The 16,849-nt window shown below is 48.7% G+C and overlaps 1 protein-coding gene across 1 annotated transcript in view; it reads right to left on the bottom strand.

Moving 5' to 3' along the window:
- CUX2 (cut like homeobox 2) overlaps nt 1–16,849 on the bottom strand; it is a 252,429-nt gene that overhangs the window by 27,696 nt on the left and 207,884 nt on the right. Inside the window, exons 8-15 of the mRNA XM_083629255.1 lie at nt 13,761–13,827; nt 10,365–10,413; nt 10,145–10,249; nt 7,989–8,180; nt 6,431–6,489; nt 4,597–4,645; nt 2,047–2,146; nt 628–1,275 (exon numbers count right to left, since the gene is read on the bottom strand). Of these exons, the coding sequence (XP_083485381.1) occupies nt 628–1,275; nt 2,047–2,146; nt 4,597–4,645; nt 6,431–6,489; nt 7,989–8,180; nt 10,145–10,249; nt 10,365–10,413; nt 13,761–13,827 (1,269 nt within the window). The remainder of the gene's footprint in view (nt 1–627; nt 1,276–2,046; nt 2,147–4,596; nt 4,646–6,430; nt 6,490–7,988; nt 8,181–10,144; nt 10,250–10,364; nt 10,414–13,760; nt 13,828–16,849) is intronic.

Genomic DNA, 16,849 nt, shown 5'->3' with positions numbered 1-16,849 from the left:
GGCCGCCGGGACCACATAACACTGGTTCTGAGAGATCTGCATTGGCTCCCAGTACGTTTCCGAGCACAATTCAAAGTGTTGGTGCTGACCTTTAAAGCCCTAAACGGCCTCGGCCCTGTATACCTGAAGGAGCGTCTCCACCCCCATCGTTCAGCCCGGACACTGAGATCCAGCGCCGAGGGCCTTCTGGCGGTTCCCTCATTGCAAGAAGTGAGGTTACAGGGAACCAGACAGAGGGCCTTCTTGGTAGCGGCGCCCACCCTGTAGAACACCCTTCCTTCAGATGTGAAGGAAATAAGCAGCTATCCTATCTTTAAAAGACATTTGAAGGCAGCCCTGTTCAGGGAAGTTTTTAATATTTAACACTGTACTGTTTTTAACACTTGATTGGGAGCCGCCCAGAGTGGCTGGGGAAGCTCAGCCAGATGGGCGGGGTATAAATAATAAATGATGATGATGATGATGATGATGATGATTATTATTATTATATTGTTCCTCTGCCTCAGGGGCCTGTTCCTCACAAGGCCTGGATAGTTATGCCAGAAGCGACCTTCCCTGCTCCCTCCAGGTCCAAAGAGACCCACGAAAACCGTGTCCACCTGCCAGTCCCCTGCCTAGCCTACTTACCTCTCTGGCGGACTTGAATTGTCCTCAGGGCCAAGACGTTCTGCTCATCAGAGAGGAACTGCTTCATCTTGATGAATGGCTCCTTCCCCTTGACCGTGAGCTTACGCCAAGGCTTTGGCCTGGCCAGGATCTCACTGACGGAGCCCTGAGAGAGGCCCAGGACGTAATGCCCAAAGACGCGCTGGCCGATGTTGTGCTTGAGGAGCTGCTCCTTCACCTGGAAGGCAATTTCGGCTGTGTCCAGCTGCTCCTCATCGGCCGAACCCGAACTGCTGCCTTCCGACTGGTCACTGGGTGGGCTCGCCTCGCTGGCTGGGATGGCTTGGCTGGGGTTGCCCGGCAACGCTGCCATTTTGGCGGAGTAGAAAGCAGAAGGGAAGGCTGCCATGCTGCCAGCCTCGTTCTTGTACACAGGAGGCCCCATCTGTTTCGGGAGGAGGGAGTCCAGTGGGATCCGCTCAGCAGGAAAAGGCGAGAGCGTGAAAGTCCTCGGTACCTCCTGAGCCATGGAGGGGCCCAGCAGCGGCTGGATGAGGGACGGGGAGGTCGAATCTTCCCGGAGCGGGTGCGAGAGGTGCTGAGGGGAAAGGTAGGATTGGTCTGTGCCCATGGAGTCCTTCACCGACTCATCCTCCGAGGGATCCTCCTCTAGAGACCAAACAGGAAGGGAGAGATACACACACCAACTATAGCTTACTCTAAAGCAGGGGTGGAGAACCTATTGTTGGAAAATTCCATTCCACCTTAAGGAGCAAACATGGGATTGTTACGTGTCACATGTCTGTTTACGTTCCAGCACAGCTTGCTGGGAACTTCCGTTGTGTGTATAGCTTTTGCTTTTCACTGTCTCTCTGAAGAAAGGGAGACGACATGTTTTCTTTGCCCTGATTTATGCTTAATAAACCTTTACCTGTTAGTATGTTTCCACAAGCCCCACGCCTGTTCTTGTTTGCTCAGTATGCTCTGCCACTATAGCGTGCTCAGGCTTTTGAAGTCTGAGTCGCTGATTTACGTCGCACCAGAAATCAGGGGATTGTCACGGCTGGAAGGGCATGATCCAGCTGGGGGCTAGCAGCTGGCATCTCAACCCCCGAAGGATGCCGACACCTATGCCTCCCCCCACAGATGTTGCTGGACTCACAGCTCCCACCATCCCTGACCACCAGCCAGGTGTTGGCGTCCAGCAACACTAGGGCCGCTGGTTTCCCAGCTAAGCCTTAAAGGTTCCCAATGCCATTTGCTTCCAACCCTCCATGGCGCAATCTGCTTGTTCGAGGTTCTCTGTGGTGTTGCAACACCTACCCTGCGTTGCACTGGGGTAGTGCATGCAAGGCCCCCTCTGCATGCAAGACCTCCTCCACCCCATGAAAACCCACCAGGGACCTCTGTAGAAATGCATTTTCATGCACCCCAACCTACCAGTACTGGGTACGAGGCCTGGTTTTTCCAAAAGGAACTTCTGCGACGGGTAGAAGGATTCCTTTCCCAGAAGCAAAACATCACTGGGTTTTGATATGCTCTAAAAAATAAAAATAAAAAATTGAATTGAGGGAGGGAAGTTGGGGCAGGCAAGCAAGGCATATGCTGATGAGTGGGTGCCGGCGGGTAAGGGGGGCCCCCTGAAGTCTGATTCTGAAGAGGGGAGCAGTGGGTTGTGGGGATCTGTACCAGCCAGGGGGCAAGAATTAGGGGCAGAGGAAGCTTCAGAGCTGGTGGAAGAGGCAGGCCAGACCAGTGAAGGGCTGGGTGCTTCCCCACCCTGGCCAGCACCATTGTCTCCCAGAACCAGGAGAGAACTGAAGCGGGAAGAGCAAAGGAAGCTTCCACACAGCCATCATCTCCAGCTATGTGTGCACAGGAAGGTACACTCTGGGCGGCTTCCAACAAAATATTAAAATACAATAGTCCGTCAAACATTAAAAGCTTCCCTAAACAGGGCTGCCTTCAGATGTCTTCTAAAAGTCTGGTATGTAGTTATTTTTCTCTTTGACATCTGAAGCGATGGTGCTGATTTTTAAAGCCCTAAACCGCCTCGGTCCTGTATACCTGAAGGAGCGTCTCCACCCCCATCGTTCTGCCCGGACACTGAGGTCCAGCGCCGAGGGCCTTCTGGCGGTTCCCTCGCTGCGGGAAGCCAAGTTACAGGGAACCAGGCAGAGGGCCTTCTCGGTAGTGGCGTCCGCCCTGTGGAATGCCCTCCCATCAGATGTGAAGGAAATAAGCAGCTATCTTATCTTTAAAAGACATCTGAAGGCAGCCCTGTTTAGGGAAGTTTTTAATATTTAATGCTGTACTGTTTTTAACATTTGATTGGGAGCCGCCCAGAGTGGCTGGGGAGACTCAGCCAGATGGGTGGGGTATAAATAATAATAATATATTATTATTATTATTATTATTATTATTATTATTATTATTATTATTACCACATAAATTGGTGGAGGGGGAGCGGTCCCCAGTTGCTGCAACTGCTCCATAGGGTGCAGACCTGGGAATAGCTGCCTAGACGCTACACTGGTGTGCATAGGTACCCCCAGGTACCCACAGCTCTATTCTTATTATTATAATTATTTTATTGAATTTATATACCTACCGCCCTAAACCCGCAGGTCTCAGGGCAGTTCACAGAATAACATCAAAATATAAAAACCCAAAATGCATACTCAAAACAACAACAACAACAACAACAACAACACAATAACCCCCCTCTCCAAATTCCCCCCCCCATTTTAAAATGGCATAGGATGCCAGTCAAATCAGCCAAAGGCCTGGTTAAAAAGGAACGTTTCTGCCTGGCACCTAAAGGTGTATAATGAAGGCACCAGGCGAGTCTCCCAGGGGAGATCATTCCACAGACGGGGAGCCACTGCAGAGAAGGCCCTGTTCTTGTGTTGCCACCCTACGGACCTCTCGAGGAAGAGGCACACGAAGGAGGGCCTCAGAAGATGACCTCAGGGTCCGGGTAGGTTCATGTGGAAGGAGGCGGTGTTGAGGTACTGCAGTCCTGAGGCTTTATAGACCAGCACTGTAGAAGTGATTGTGTTATCTTTGTCAATAAAGACTTAACTCTCTGCCGCATGCATTCCTGTGGCTGCAAAGCATCCTTGACTCAAGGGTTGGAAAATGCTTCTCATGCGGTCACAGAGTTTGCGAATGTTTGAGTGCTTCTTCCCATTGATTCATGCCATTATTTCCAGGACACTCTTTAAACAACTACAAACTGGCTGCTCTTCCCCTTCCCCATTTTATCCTCGCTGCAAACCTGTGAGGTAGGCGAGTTATCTCCCGCTTGGACTACTGCAACGCACTCTACATGGGGCTACCTTTGAAGGTGACCCGTAAACTGCAATTAATCCAGAATGCGGCAGCTAAACTGGTGACTGGGAGTGGCCACCGGGACCACATAACACTGGTCCTGAGAGATCTGCATTGGCTCCCAGTACGTTTCCGAGCACAATTCAAAGTGTTGGTGCTGACCTTGAAAGCCCTAAACGGCCTTGGTCCAGTATACCTGAAGGAGCGTCTCCACCCCCATCGTTCAGCCCGGACACTGAGATACAGCACTGGCGGTTCCCTCATTGTGAGAAGTGAGGTTACAGGGAACCAGGCAGAGGGCCTTCTCGGTAGTGGCACCCGCCTTGTGGAATGCCCTCCCATGAGATGTCAAAGAGATAAACAACTACCTGACATTCAGAAGACATCTTAAGGGAAGTTTTTAATATGTAATGCTGTACTGTTTTTAACACTTGATTGGGAGCTGCCCAGAGTGGCTGGGGAAACTCAGCCAGATGGGCAGGGTATAAATAATAAATTATTATTATTATTATTATTATTATTATTATTATTGGCTAAGAGGCAATGACTGGGCCCCCAAGGTGATATTCATAGCTGAGCAGGGAGATCTGAACCTTGGTCTCCCAGGTCCAGCAGAACCAAGATACCATACTGGCCCTTCATGCAGTGTGCACTTGCCTGGGAAAGGGTGCAGTTAGAGGAGGCCAGCTTCATCGCTTTCAAAATGCTGCAAAATAAAAAAAGGGGGGTTGTATAAGTGATGGGTTTCCTGGACAGCTTGCAAGCGGATCTCAGGCTCCTGTTCCACAGTGCAAAGATTGGCTTCTAGGACCTCCCCAGCCTGGTGCTCTACAGATATTTTGGACTACAGCCCAATCCAGCACATATAACAGCAAAGAGAGAGGTGTGGAGCTTGAAAACTCCCAGGCTCAAATCTCTAAAGGGCTGCATGGTTTATGTTCAGTACAGGGAACCTACTGGCCCTCCATGTCCCCTGTCCATTGTTCATGCTGGCTAGGGCCAACAGGAGTCTATTTTATTTTATTTGCTAATCAAATGCGTTCATCAAAACCCCGTAACAGCCTCTGCCCTCAAACTTACAGTCTAAAAGGCCATGACGTAATAGGAAAATGAATGGGGAGAGAGGCGGAAATAAGGAAACTCAGGTACAGAATTATTTTATGGGCCAGCTGAGGTGGAAAAGCTCAAGGAGGTAAAAAGGTAAAGGTAAAGGGACCCCTGACCATTAGGTCCAGTAGTGACCGACTCTGGGGTTGCGGCGCTCATCTCGCTTTATTGGCCGAGGGAGCCTGCATACAGCTTCCAGGTCATGTGGCCAGCATGCTCTGGCGAACCAGAGCAGCGCACGGAAACGCCGTTTACCTTCCCGCCGGAGCGGTACCTATTGATCTACTTGCACTTTGACATGCTTTCGAACTGCTAAGTTGGCAGGAGCAGGGACTGAGCAACGGGAGCTCACCCCGTCGCAGGGATTCAAACCGCCGACCTTCTGATCAGCAAGTCCTAGGCTCTGTGGTTTAACCCACAGCGCCACCCACGTCCCTTGAAAAGCTCAAGGAGAGGAGGTGCTAAAAGTTGCTGGTCTCACAGCAGCGCCTGCAGAGTGGCCCTGCTTCCCTCCCCTCTCTCAGCAGAAGAGGTGCCCAGTCACATCTGGAGGGCCACACGCTCCCCCATCCTGGGTTCATGCAAACATCTGAACCAAGGCCATGGAATTTGGGGTATAGAGAGAGGCATCATTAGCAGGCCATTAGCAGCGGCCATAGGATGTAGGTGGCGCTGTGGGTTAAACCACAGAGCCTAGGACTTGCCGGGACCTAATGGTCGGGGGTCCCTTTACCTTTACCTAAGGGTAAGGTAGACCTGGAGCATTTCTATGCTGTTTGGTAGGATTTCATTTCTTTTGTGTCAAATTCAGGCATGCAAAACACCTACTCCCAACCAAAGCGTGAAAATTTGGCTTCCGTGATGTATTTACAGCTGCTTTTATTTTCTACGTGATCTGCCCTCTATTTATTTGGAAAATACACCCCTGTACTGCTCCTGTGTTTTGTAACTTTGATTCTGCACTCCCTCTCTCCCTTCTGCTTCTGAGCGCCTGAAAAAGCCTTATAAGCGATGAGAGCCGGGGCAACCATGACAAGGGCAGCCAACATCAAGAGGACATGCTTCATGCTGCTGACATCCTTGCTTGGGGCTGTGTCTGCTTGCAACCTCCACTGATACACTGCAGCACCCCGAAACTCTCAGGCCGGGAATGGGGGCTGGATGTGTCAGTCTTTGCTCTAGGGGACAGGGCTGAGAAAAGCTCAGCAACCCAACTGTCCCAGGGCAAAACATCCAGGGGTGAAAAGAGCAGTGCCACAGCCCTGCAAAAGCGAAAGGAGAAAATCGCCTTATTGTGAATCTCATCTCCTAGTAGCCTGAGCATTTGACCCAACACAGCACCCAGCAGAGACCCGGGATCCTCACCCAGAGATGGGGACCCTACCTCAGTTCCGTCTTGATTTCTTCATAATCTGACTGGGCCCGCAGCTTTTCTTCCAACTTCTAAAAGAAAAAATATATAAACAAAGGGTTCAAAATCAGATATGGGTGTTTGCAGCCTACAGCTAGCTTGGGTTTAGCCAGGAATTAGACCGCTAGGCAGAGTGCGCCAGCCACCTCAAGCGGCAGGGACACAGGGACTGGAGCGGGCAATGTTGAAATAACATTAAACTGCTAGTTTAGCTGGCTTCTGCACATAGAAGAGGGAGATGCCGTCTCTTCCTTTGCCTCAGGCAGCACAATATCTTAGGCCAGTCTGAAATCCAGCACGTTATTAGCCATGCTCAAGACATAATTTAGATCTTCGCCCCCACAACCTTATCCTCAACTGAACTGGAGCTCAAATGCCTCAGTTTTTGAATGTACAGTGGTACCTCAGGTTACAGACGCTTCAGGTTATGGACTCCGCTAACCCAGAAATAGTGCTTCAGGTTAAGAACTTTGCTTCAGGATGAGAACAGAAATCGTGCTCCGGCGGCACATCGGCAGCAGGAGGCCCCATTAGCTAAAGTGGTGCTTCAGGTTAAGAACAGTTTCAGGTTAAGAACGGACCTCCGGAACGAATTAAGTACTTAACCAGAGGTACCACTGTAATCCGTTCCGGAAGACCGTTGGAGTTCCAAAATGTTCGAAAATCGAAAACTCAACAGCCGACAGCTAGGCCCCAGGATCTTGCGCTCAGCGGAAGCCGCCGTGGCACGTTTGAAAATGGAAGCATTTACTTCCCGGTTTACGGTGTTTGTAAACCGAAATGTTTGTCAACGGAGGCGTTCGAAAATCGAGGTACCACTGTACGTGTAATGGTGCAGGCACACACTCAATCACACACACAAGGGTCTGTGCCCCTGTCTGCTCACTCATCAACCCCCCCGCCACCCCCCCATGAACCCCCCAAACTTCCCCTTCGCACCCCATGCGACTAATAAGCTCGCTTTCCTTGGTCTCTTGGATTTTTCTGCATGCAAATCCAAGGTTGTGATGCAGCAGGACAAATTCCCCCATGGTAGCTGTGCGATGACAGCCATACATTTTTATGTACACAGTATGTGAAATATATACATATATATCTTGTTACGAACCTTGGGTTAGGTCCACTTGAATTCATACCTGGCGCAAACCCATTGAAATCAGGGGACCTATGTTAGTCATGTGCACTAATTTCAGCGGGTCTACTCTGAGCATATTATTGCTACCATTTGTTATATTTTCAGTCGCTTTTCTCACGCAAGCAACCCAAAGCAACTTATAGGAATAGTAAAAAAAAACTATTTAATGGATACAGCTACTGATTCTAGATTAACTTCATCAATGAATAATGAAGCCAGATTCAAATAAGTGAACAAAATTCTTCTGATTCTTAAAAAAAGAAACCTTTATGCAGATGGGGTGAGTTGTGAAGGGTGGGGTGGGGCTCAATCCATCCCCCCTCAGCTCCCCCCCCCAACACAACAAGAGTCTGCAGGGGACGCCTTGAGCTCAACTCTGCATTCTGCATCACGAACCTCTATTGCATCATTCTTGGCTGCCACCTGTCGCTCCAGGTCTGCAATCTGGTTGGCCGAAGACTCTTCTAGCTCCTGCAGGGAGTTTTGCAAATGCTGGATCTCCTTGAGAAGGCGGAGGATCTCCCGGTCCTTGGAGGCCAGCGCTGCCTCCAGCCGGGGCCCTGGGCACAGGGAGTAATTCACTTTGTCCTGCAAAAGACGAGGCGGTTCACAGGGAAAATAATAATAATAAAATATTTTATTTATACCCCGCCCTCCCCGGCCAGAGCCAGGCTCAGGGCAGCTAACACCAGTAAAATTACAGTAAAAACATAATAGGGAAAAAACCCCAATTTAAAATACAGGTTAAAATGCAATTTAAAATGCAGCCTCATTTTAAAAGTGGCCCATAGATCAAAACCATAAGGGGAGGGAAACATAAGGGTCAGACTGAGTCCAAACCAAAGGCCAGGCGGAACAGCTCTGTCTTGCAGGCCCTGCGGAAAGATGTCAAGTCCCGCAGGGCCCTAGTCTCTTGTGACAGAGTGTACCACCAAGTCGGGGCCAGTACTGAAAAGGCCCTGGCCCTAGTTGAGACCAACCTAACCACCTTGCGACCTGGGACCTCCAAAATGTTGTCATTTGTGGACCTTAAGGTCCTCCGTGGGGCATACCAGGAGAGGCAGTCCCGTAGGTACATGGGTCCAAACCCCATGTAGCTCTTTAGTTTTTCTTTTCTTTTTTTAGAAAGGAACTTCTTGGTGGGTGCCTTCCAACAAAATTACAGCAGTATTTATTTTTTTTAAGGGGGAGAATTTGGAAGTCTCTCAAGGGCCGCATTCTCCCATGGGAAATCTGCCAGGGGCCGCATTCTAGCAGCGGGAAGTGATGCAAAAAAACTGTTTTGGGAGGCAGGTGAAAGTGTATGTGTGTGTGTGTGTGTTTGTATCTGCTAAAATTTTTTGAAAGCGTTTGTCAGTCTGCCCTCTGTGGGTTCAAACGTCTCTTGACATATCGTTGCCTAATTTGGCTGGATGGTTCCTGAGCTGAGGGAGTCAGTTCTCATCTACGTTTGGAAGCCATTTTGAATGAAGATGGAGGACTGAAGCATCCCAAACTTTGGAGAGGGCCTCCAAAGTTCAGACTCATTAGAGGGCCCCCTGACCATTAGGTCCAGTCGTGACTGACTCTGGGCTTGAGGCGCTCATCTCGCTTTATTGGCTGAGGGAGGCAGCATACAGCTTCCGGGTCATGTGGCCAGCATGACTAAGCTGCTTCTGGCGAACCAGAGCAGTGCACGGAAACGCCATTTACCTTCCCGTGGGAGAGGTACCTATTTATCTATTTGCACTTTGACGTGCTTTCGAACTGCTAGGTTGGCAGGAGCAGGGACTGAGCAACTGGAGCTCACCCTGTCGTGGGGATTCGAACCGCCGACCTTCTGATCGGCAAGTCCTAGGCTCTGTGGTTTAACCCACAGTGCCACCTGCTTGAGATATCACTGCCTAATTCAGCTGGATGGTTCCTGAGCTGAGGGAGCCAATTCTCATCTACGTCTGGAAGCCATTTTGAATAAAGATGGAGGACTGAAGTATCCCAAACTTTGAAGAGGGCCTCCAAAGTTCAGCCTCGTTAAGCCAACGCAAACAGAGAGGCAAATTGGGGTCCTCATGGAGCCATTCCTGCTTGGAGGAGGATCCTTGCGCTGGGGGGCTTCCACTGGTAATTGAAGTTCATTGGGTCTGCTTTGTTGCCCTTTCAGGGGCAGAAGGCCAGTTTCCTGGAGGACTGACCAGTCCAGAGGCTCTACACTTGCCAACTGCAGGGGCCGATGTTGCATGCCTCTGGGGCCTGGGCACACAAAATCCCTACTCACTCACTAGGCCCCAAGCCTTGGGCTGCTGGGGTTGCCGGTTCAAGACTGCAAACTCTCAATTTGGAGAATCTCTCAAATATTTACCAAGGGATTTGAGGCAACAAAACTGGGTCTGTTCACTTTGGCAAGCCTGCCTTCCACCAAAAAAAGTGGTCTTGGATTACAAATCCCATCATGCCCAGCCAGCATGATGGAAGTTGTAGTCCCAAAATTCAGGAGGGGGCAAGGTTGGGGACGGCTGACCATAGGCCTCGTGACATAGGCTGAGGCCCAGTGGAGGTCTCCTCCTTGTCCTCACCCCGCTGGATCCCTGGGGAGAGCAGCAGGCCAGGCGAAGAGAGCTGTTTACAGATGCAAGCTGCTCCCGCAGGCTCTCCACCTCCCTCTGGGCAGCCTCGGCTCTCTGCAAAGAAAGAGAAGCAGTGGTTAGTGCGTCTGCCAAGGACAGCAATCGCAGGGGGTCACTTGCACTTCCCAGCACACCCCAAACCCCTTCCTTCATCTCTCCCCATGGTTACCTGGTTGGCTTTTTCAAGGTTCGTCATAATCATGGCCACTTCATCTGTCCTGCGGCAGCAAAGCAAAAGCAATCAGTTATATGACATGAAGGAACAAGTGCAGAGCTTGGGCGGGAGATTGCTTTACTTTACACTGAAACCTGGATATCTTATGGATGCAGGGAAAGGCTAGCAGAAGGGCTGGATCTGAATCCAAGGCAATATTATTGTCAAGGCTCTGGTAGCCTCGCCTGTGTTTCACCATGGGATGGCGAAAAGAAAAGAAAAAGGTAGCTGTGGTTTTGCTTGCAAGGAAAATAAATATATCATAGAACATACTCCATGTTCTAAACCAGGGGTCAGCAAACTTTTTCAGCAGGGGGCCGGTCCACTGTCCCTCAGACCTTGTGGGGGGCCGGACTATATTTTGGAAAAAAATAAAAATGAACGAATTCCTATGCCCCACAAATAACCCAGAGATGCATTTTAAATAAAAGCACACATTCTACTCATGTAAAAACAGCAGGCAGGCCCCACAAATAACCCAGAGATGCATTTTAAATAAAAGGACACATTCTACTCATGTAAAAACACGCTGATTCCCGGACTGTCCGCGGGCCGGATTTAGAAGGCGATTGGGCCGGATCCAGCCCCCGGGCCTTAGTTTGCCTACCCATGCTCTAAACCAGCCCTTCTCAACCTGTGGGTCCGCAGATGTTTTTGAACTACAACTCCCGCAGAACGTGTCCTGCGGTGGCATACGGCTTCCCTGACTGATGATGCCACCTTCATTTTATTTATTTCATAAAATTTACACACTGCTTGGTTGTTTTAAGAAGCAGTTTACAATGTGCTAGACTGCTCCCATGACAAAACTCACTCCATAGCCTCTAGCTGGTCCTCTCTTACGTTTGGTTAATGCTACATAGTAAGGGGAGGGATGTGGGTGGCGCTGTGGGTTAAACCACAGAGCCTAGGACTTGCAGATCAGAAGGTCGGCAGTTCGAATCTTGGTCCCTGCTCCTGCCAACCTAGCAGTTCGAAAGCACATGAAAGTGCAGGTAGATAAATAGGTACCGCTCCAACAGGAAGGTAAACGGCGTTTCCGTGCGCTGGTCTGGTTCTCCAGAAGCGGCTTAGTCATGCTGGCCACATGACCCGGAAGCTGTACGCCGGCTCCCTCGGCCAATAAAGCGAGATGAGTGCCGCAACCCCAGAGTCGGCCACGACTGGACCTAATGGTCAGGGGTCCCTTTACCTTTACCTTTAAGGGGAGGGGAGGACTTGCTGCAGAATCTCTAAAAGGATGAAGCCTCTCTCTCCTCCCCCCCAACCCCTAACCCCACACAAAAGGAATGTGGATGCCAAATTCTGCCCCCACCTCATCCTTCCTTATTCAACATGTAGCAGCTAAAATCTTGATCAAAGGCAACATTTTTTACCACCTTGCCCTAAGCAAGCAGTTGCACACGGCATGATCAAAGAACATCTGGTTGGGCATGATAGGAGTAAGTGTTCCAAGTCTGTTGCATAATCGGAACGAGAAATGGGCAGGCAGGCCAGGAGAATGCTGAAAACAGCTGGAAGAGGAGTGGGGAGGGGCCACGATGACACACCACCCATTTCTGGCTGCCTTTCAAGGATGCTGCTGTGACGTTAACCTATGAGAGTGCTGGAGGTGAAATAGTTAAACAGGTTACCCAATCAGGACCCAGGGGGTGGAGTCAGAGGGACTATAAAACCAGCTCTGGGAAGGGCAAAGGGAGGAGTTCGTTGGGTAGTTGGTTGGAGTGGGAGTGAATTGGGATAGAGTCTGTGGGTAGGTTGAGTTAGTGTAGAGAAATAAGCTGAGTCAGGAACAGTTAGGGGCTAGGAAGACAAGTAAATATCTGAGAGGTGGTTTAGTGAGGGAGAGCAGGTAGCAGAAGTTATAGGTCTGGATAGGCACCCAATGAATGTAATTGACTGATACGGTTTATGAAACCACACGCTTGTTAAACTTCAATAAATAAACAGAAGTTTATGTTCCAATTTAACCCTGACTGGACTCAGTATTGTCCCAGGTAGGGCCTGGGTGGTGGCAGCGAGAAATAAAGTGGTGGCACAGGGATCAATAGACGGTGAAACGTTTGGGGACCCTGTGTGATCGCCACAGCTGCTTGCCAGAAAAAGGTGGCTGGGAAAAGGCACTCCTGCCCTGTGACAAAAAAACCGAACCCCCAACTGGGACCCAACCAAGGAAAATAAACACAAGAGTGTCTAGTGAAGCTCTGTGAAAGGTAAGTTGGCCTCTCAGGGATCTCACCCCCTCCCACACCTGCAATAGGGACCTTATGAAAGCACATCAAGGAACAGGAACAGGATCAAGGTGGAGCAAGCTTGTTTTCTGATGCTTCAGGGGGGAGCAGCCAGACCAATAATAATAATAATAATAATAATAATAATAATAATAATAATTTATTATTTATACCCCGCCCATCTGGCTGGTTCTCCCCAGCCACTCTGGGTGGCTTCCAACAGAACACTAAAATACAATAACCTATTAAACATTAAAAGCTTCCCTAAACAGGGCTGCCTTCAGATGTCTTCTAAAAGTTTGGTAGTTATTTTTCTCTTTGACATCTGGTGGGAGGGTGTTCCCATGAAGGCAGGCACAGAACAGGTGGCAAAGTTTTTGAATAAAACTCTCCTTATTAGCCTGACAGATAAATATGGTCTGTGATTCCTGCATTGTAGGGAGTTGGACGTCCCTTTGGGCCCCAATTCTATGATTTCATTATTTTAATCCTGTGATTTTCAGCTATATTAATATGTATTTTTATCAATGTTACAAAGTGTACTTGTCAATTGTTATAACATGTTTTAACGACCTGCCGACCGCTAACAATGAAAGTAAGGTGAGCTTATAAAGTACAGGACTAGCCGCCTGAGAAACAGTTTCTATCCAAATGCGATTTTGTTTTTAAACGCAGTGTAAGGAGTCTCTATGGGAGTATATTGTATTTTATAAATGGGGTATCAGAGTTTTTAGGGGGCTAACCAGGTTGGGATAGCTGGGATAGCAGGCTTGTTGGTTTTTGAATGTCTTATGTAGATTCTTTTTCAATTTTGTTGTTCTGTATGGGACAATGACAATAAATATCAATCAATCAATCAATTCTATCTGATTTTGTTGGGCTATTTGGTCTCCATTGCCCTGGCTCTCTTGCTAGATTTTGTATTATTATTTTGCATCTGCCACCCCTGCCTGTGTTTGCTATTTTATTCATTTCATTTGAGTGCTACAATTTTGCATGTTAAAAGCAGTGGCTGTGAGCCACTTTGGACCTCTTTGGGTGGAAAAGCAGCTGAGAAATGCATTAATGCAAATAAACGACTAAATCAATGTTACTGAGTGGAACAAGTAGAGGGACTTACTTTGAAGCTGCCTCTTCATCGTATTTACACCGCAAGTCAACCAGCTCTGTCTGGGTTGCCTTCAGTGCTGATTAGCAAGGGGGGGGGGGGAAACAACAGAAGCAAAGGGTCAAAAACACTGGAATCTGATAGATCATATTTGCTCTGGACAGCAAGAGAGAGATAGGACCTGAAGCCTTTTTCAAGAATATTACTCTGCAGTAGCAATTTGGATGTGGCAAGCATCACGGGGAATGAGATTTTAGCAAAATACTAGGACAGACGTCGCTAACCTGGTGCCCACCCAAATGTTTTGAACTACAACTCCCATCAGTTGCAGCCAGCTTTTTTCTTTAGCTGTGCCCCCTATCAATATGAAATTTGTTGCAGGTTTAACTGGTTGATGTAATAGCCTAAAACTCCCGTGAGTCATCAACCACACTTGATTTAAACTGGCCAGCAGCCCCGTTATCTATTGATAAAAGGCAAACAAACATCATCTGGTGCTTTGCAGAGTATTAGCAGCAAAATGAAAGACCCCTGTCTTGCGCTTACAGTGCTGTCATTTAGCATCTACCTATTTTATTTATTTATTTTCATAAATTTATATACCGCTTGATTGTGAGAAAAAACCTGAAAGCGGTTTTTAAAAAAAGAAGAAGAAGCAGGAAATAAAATAAAAGTTAACCACAGCTATTTTAAAACATTCAGAAAATACTAATTAAAATCAGCAACAAACGAAAAACAGATTAAAATACGTGTAAAAACATTCTGCAAACCTGGATCAGCTTTCGTAAACAAAAATGTTTTGAGCAGGGGCCAAAAAGAGTACAGTGGTACCTCAGGTTAAGTACTTAATTCATTCCGGAGGTCCGTTCTTAACCTGAAGCACCACTTTAGCTAATGGGGCCTCCTGCTGCTGCCGCGCCGCCGGAGCACGATTTCTGTTCTCATCCTGAAGCAAAGTTCTTAACCCAAGGCACTATTTCTGGGTTAGCGGAGTCTGTAACCTGAAGCGTATGTAACCTGAAGCGTATGTAACCTGAGGTACTACTGTACAGCGAAGGAGCCTGCCTGGAGTCAATAGGCAGGGAGTTCCAAAGTGTAGGTCCTGCCAGGCTAAAACATTTGGGTTCTTAGAAATGCAGAATGGGCATTATGTGGCTCTGGGAACCAGGCTACTCCTGCAGACTGAAGTGGATGAGTGGGAATATGTTGGGTAAGACGATCTCACAGGTAAACTGGTCCCAAGTTGTTAAGGGATTTACATACTCATAATAACATCTTGAATGTAACCTGGTAGCAAACAGGCAACCAGTGCAGATCTCTGAGCTCAGGTTTTGTATTCTGACAGGGCCTCGCTTCTGCCAGCAATCGTGCTGCAGCATTTTGCACTGACTGCAGCTTTTCGATCAAGTGCAACGGACGCCCTGCATACACTTGTTTTGAATGCCTTTTTTAAAAAAAGGTTTAATTCTTTGCATTATACTTTTATCTGTACTTTCATGAATCCCATCTGGAAGCTGCTTTGGGAGTAGTTTGTTGCTCTTACTGTAGAAAACATATATATATATAAAGACACCTGGGAGAGGGTGGGCAAGCCACGAGAAAGTAGCGGAACAAAAAGTTGGGAAGGAATGCATGCTGCTGAATATACGTAGATTTAGACTTAGGTCTTGTTCCACTGAGATGATAAACCTTTGTCAAGACAGTACCACTTAAGACAGCATATGATCTACCTGTTCCTACATATAAAAGACCTCCCTGCACCAAGAAAGCGAGCTACCGAGGTTCCAAGCTAGCTTTCTGTGTGCAGCAAGGAGGATTTGCGTTGTTTCGTTTGGAGAAATCTGAAGTGGTACAAGCCAGAGACCCAGGTTGATACCTCCTTCTGTAAGGAGGAACAAGGCGTTTGTTTTAATTGGAGGTTGTTGTTGTTTAGTCGTTTAGTCGTGTCCGACTCTTCGTGACCCCATGGACCAGAGCACGCCAGGCACTCCTGTCTTTCACTGCCTCCCGCAGTTTGTTCAGACTCATGTTTGTAGCTTCGAAGACACTATCCAACCATCTCGTCCTCTGTCATCCCCTTCTCCTTGTGCCCTCCATCTTTCCCAGCATCAGGGTCTTTTCCAGGGAGTCTTCTCTTCTCATGAGGTGGCCAAAGTATTGGAGCCTCAGCTTCAGGATCTGTCCTTCCAGGGAGCACTCAGGGCTGATTTCCTTCAGAATGGAGAGGTTTGATCTTCTTGCAGTCCATGGGTTGTACTTGTACTTGTCCTCCGCTCTTCCCCAGTAGCATGTTGGACGCCTTCCAACCTGAGGGGCTCATCTTCCAGCGTCATAACTTTTATATGCCTGTTGTCTTTGTCCATGGAGTTTTCTTGGCAGGGATACTGGAGTGGCTTGCCGGTTCCTGCTCCAGGTGGATCACGTTTGGTCAAAACTCTCCACTATGATCTGTTCATCTTGGGTGCCCTGCTCGGCATAGTTCATAGCTTCTCTGAGTTCTTCAAGCCCCTTCGCCACGGCAAGGCAGTGATCCATGAAGGGGTAATTGGGGGTAGGACTATGCAAAAGGGTCGTTTAGAAGCAGTGGGTGATCTAATGAAGGATTGGAAGGGAAGGGAAGAGAGAGGTGGGACTGTGCCCTAGGTAGAAACACCTGGGGTAGTAGAGTATTGGACCAGGACCTGGGAAATGAGGCTTCAAAGGGAGGCTTAGGGCCAGTCACCTCTCAGCCTAACGTACCTCACAGGATTGTTGTGAGGATACCACATACACCATCTTGAGATATATGGAGTACCGTATTTTTCGCTCTATAGGACACAGTCTTCCCCCTCCAAAAATTAAGGGGAAATGTGTGTGCGTCCTATGGAGCGAATGCAGGCTCCTTGGCTTCAGCGATAGCAACGCAAAGCCTCCGAAGCGCAGAGGGAGCGCTCCCTCCGCGCTCCTTGGCTTCGCGTTGCTTTTGCTGAAGCCTGGAGAGCGAGAAGGGTCGGTGCGCACCGACCCCTCTCGCTCTCCAGGCTTCAGGGATAGCTGCCTGAAGCCTTTGGAGCGCACCGCGAGTTCCCGCTGCACTCCGGAGGCTTCAGGTTCCTTTCGCT

Source organism: Podarcis filfolensis (assembly GCF_964270895.1).
Source record: "Podarcis filfolensis genome assembly, chromosome: 8".
NCBI lineage: Eukaryota > Metazoa > Chordata > Lepidosauria > Squamata > Lacertidae > Podarcis > Podarcis filfolensis.
The sequence above is the reverse complement of the archived record's forward strand: the minus strand, read 5'-3'. Positions and strand labels throughout refer to the sequence as shown.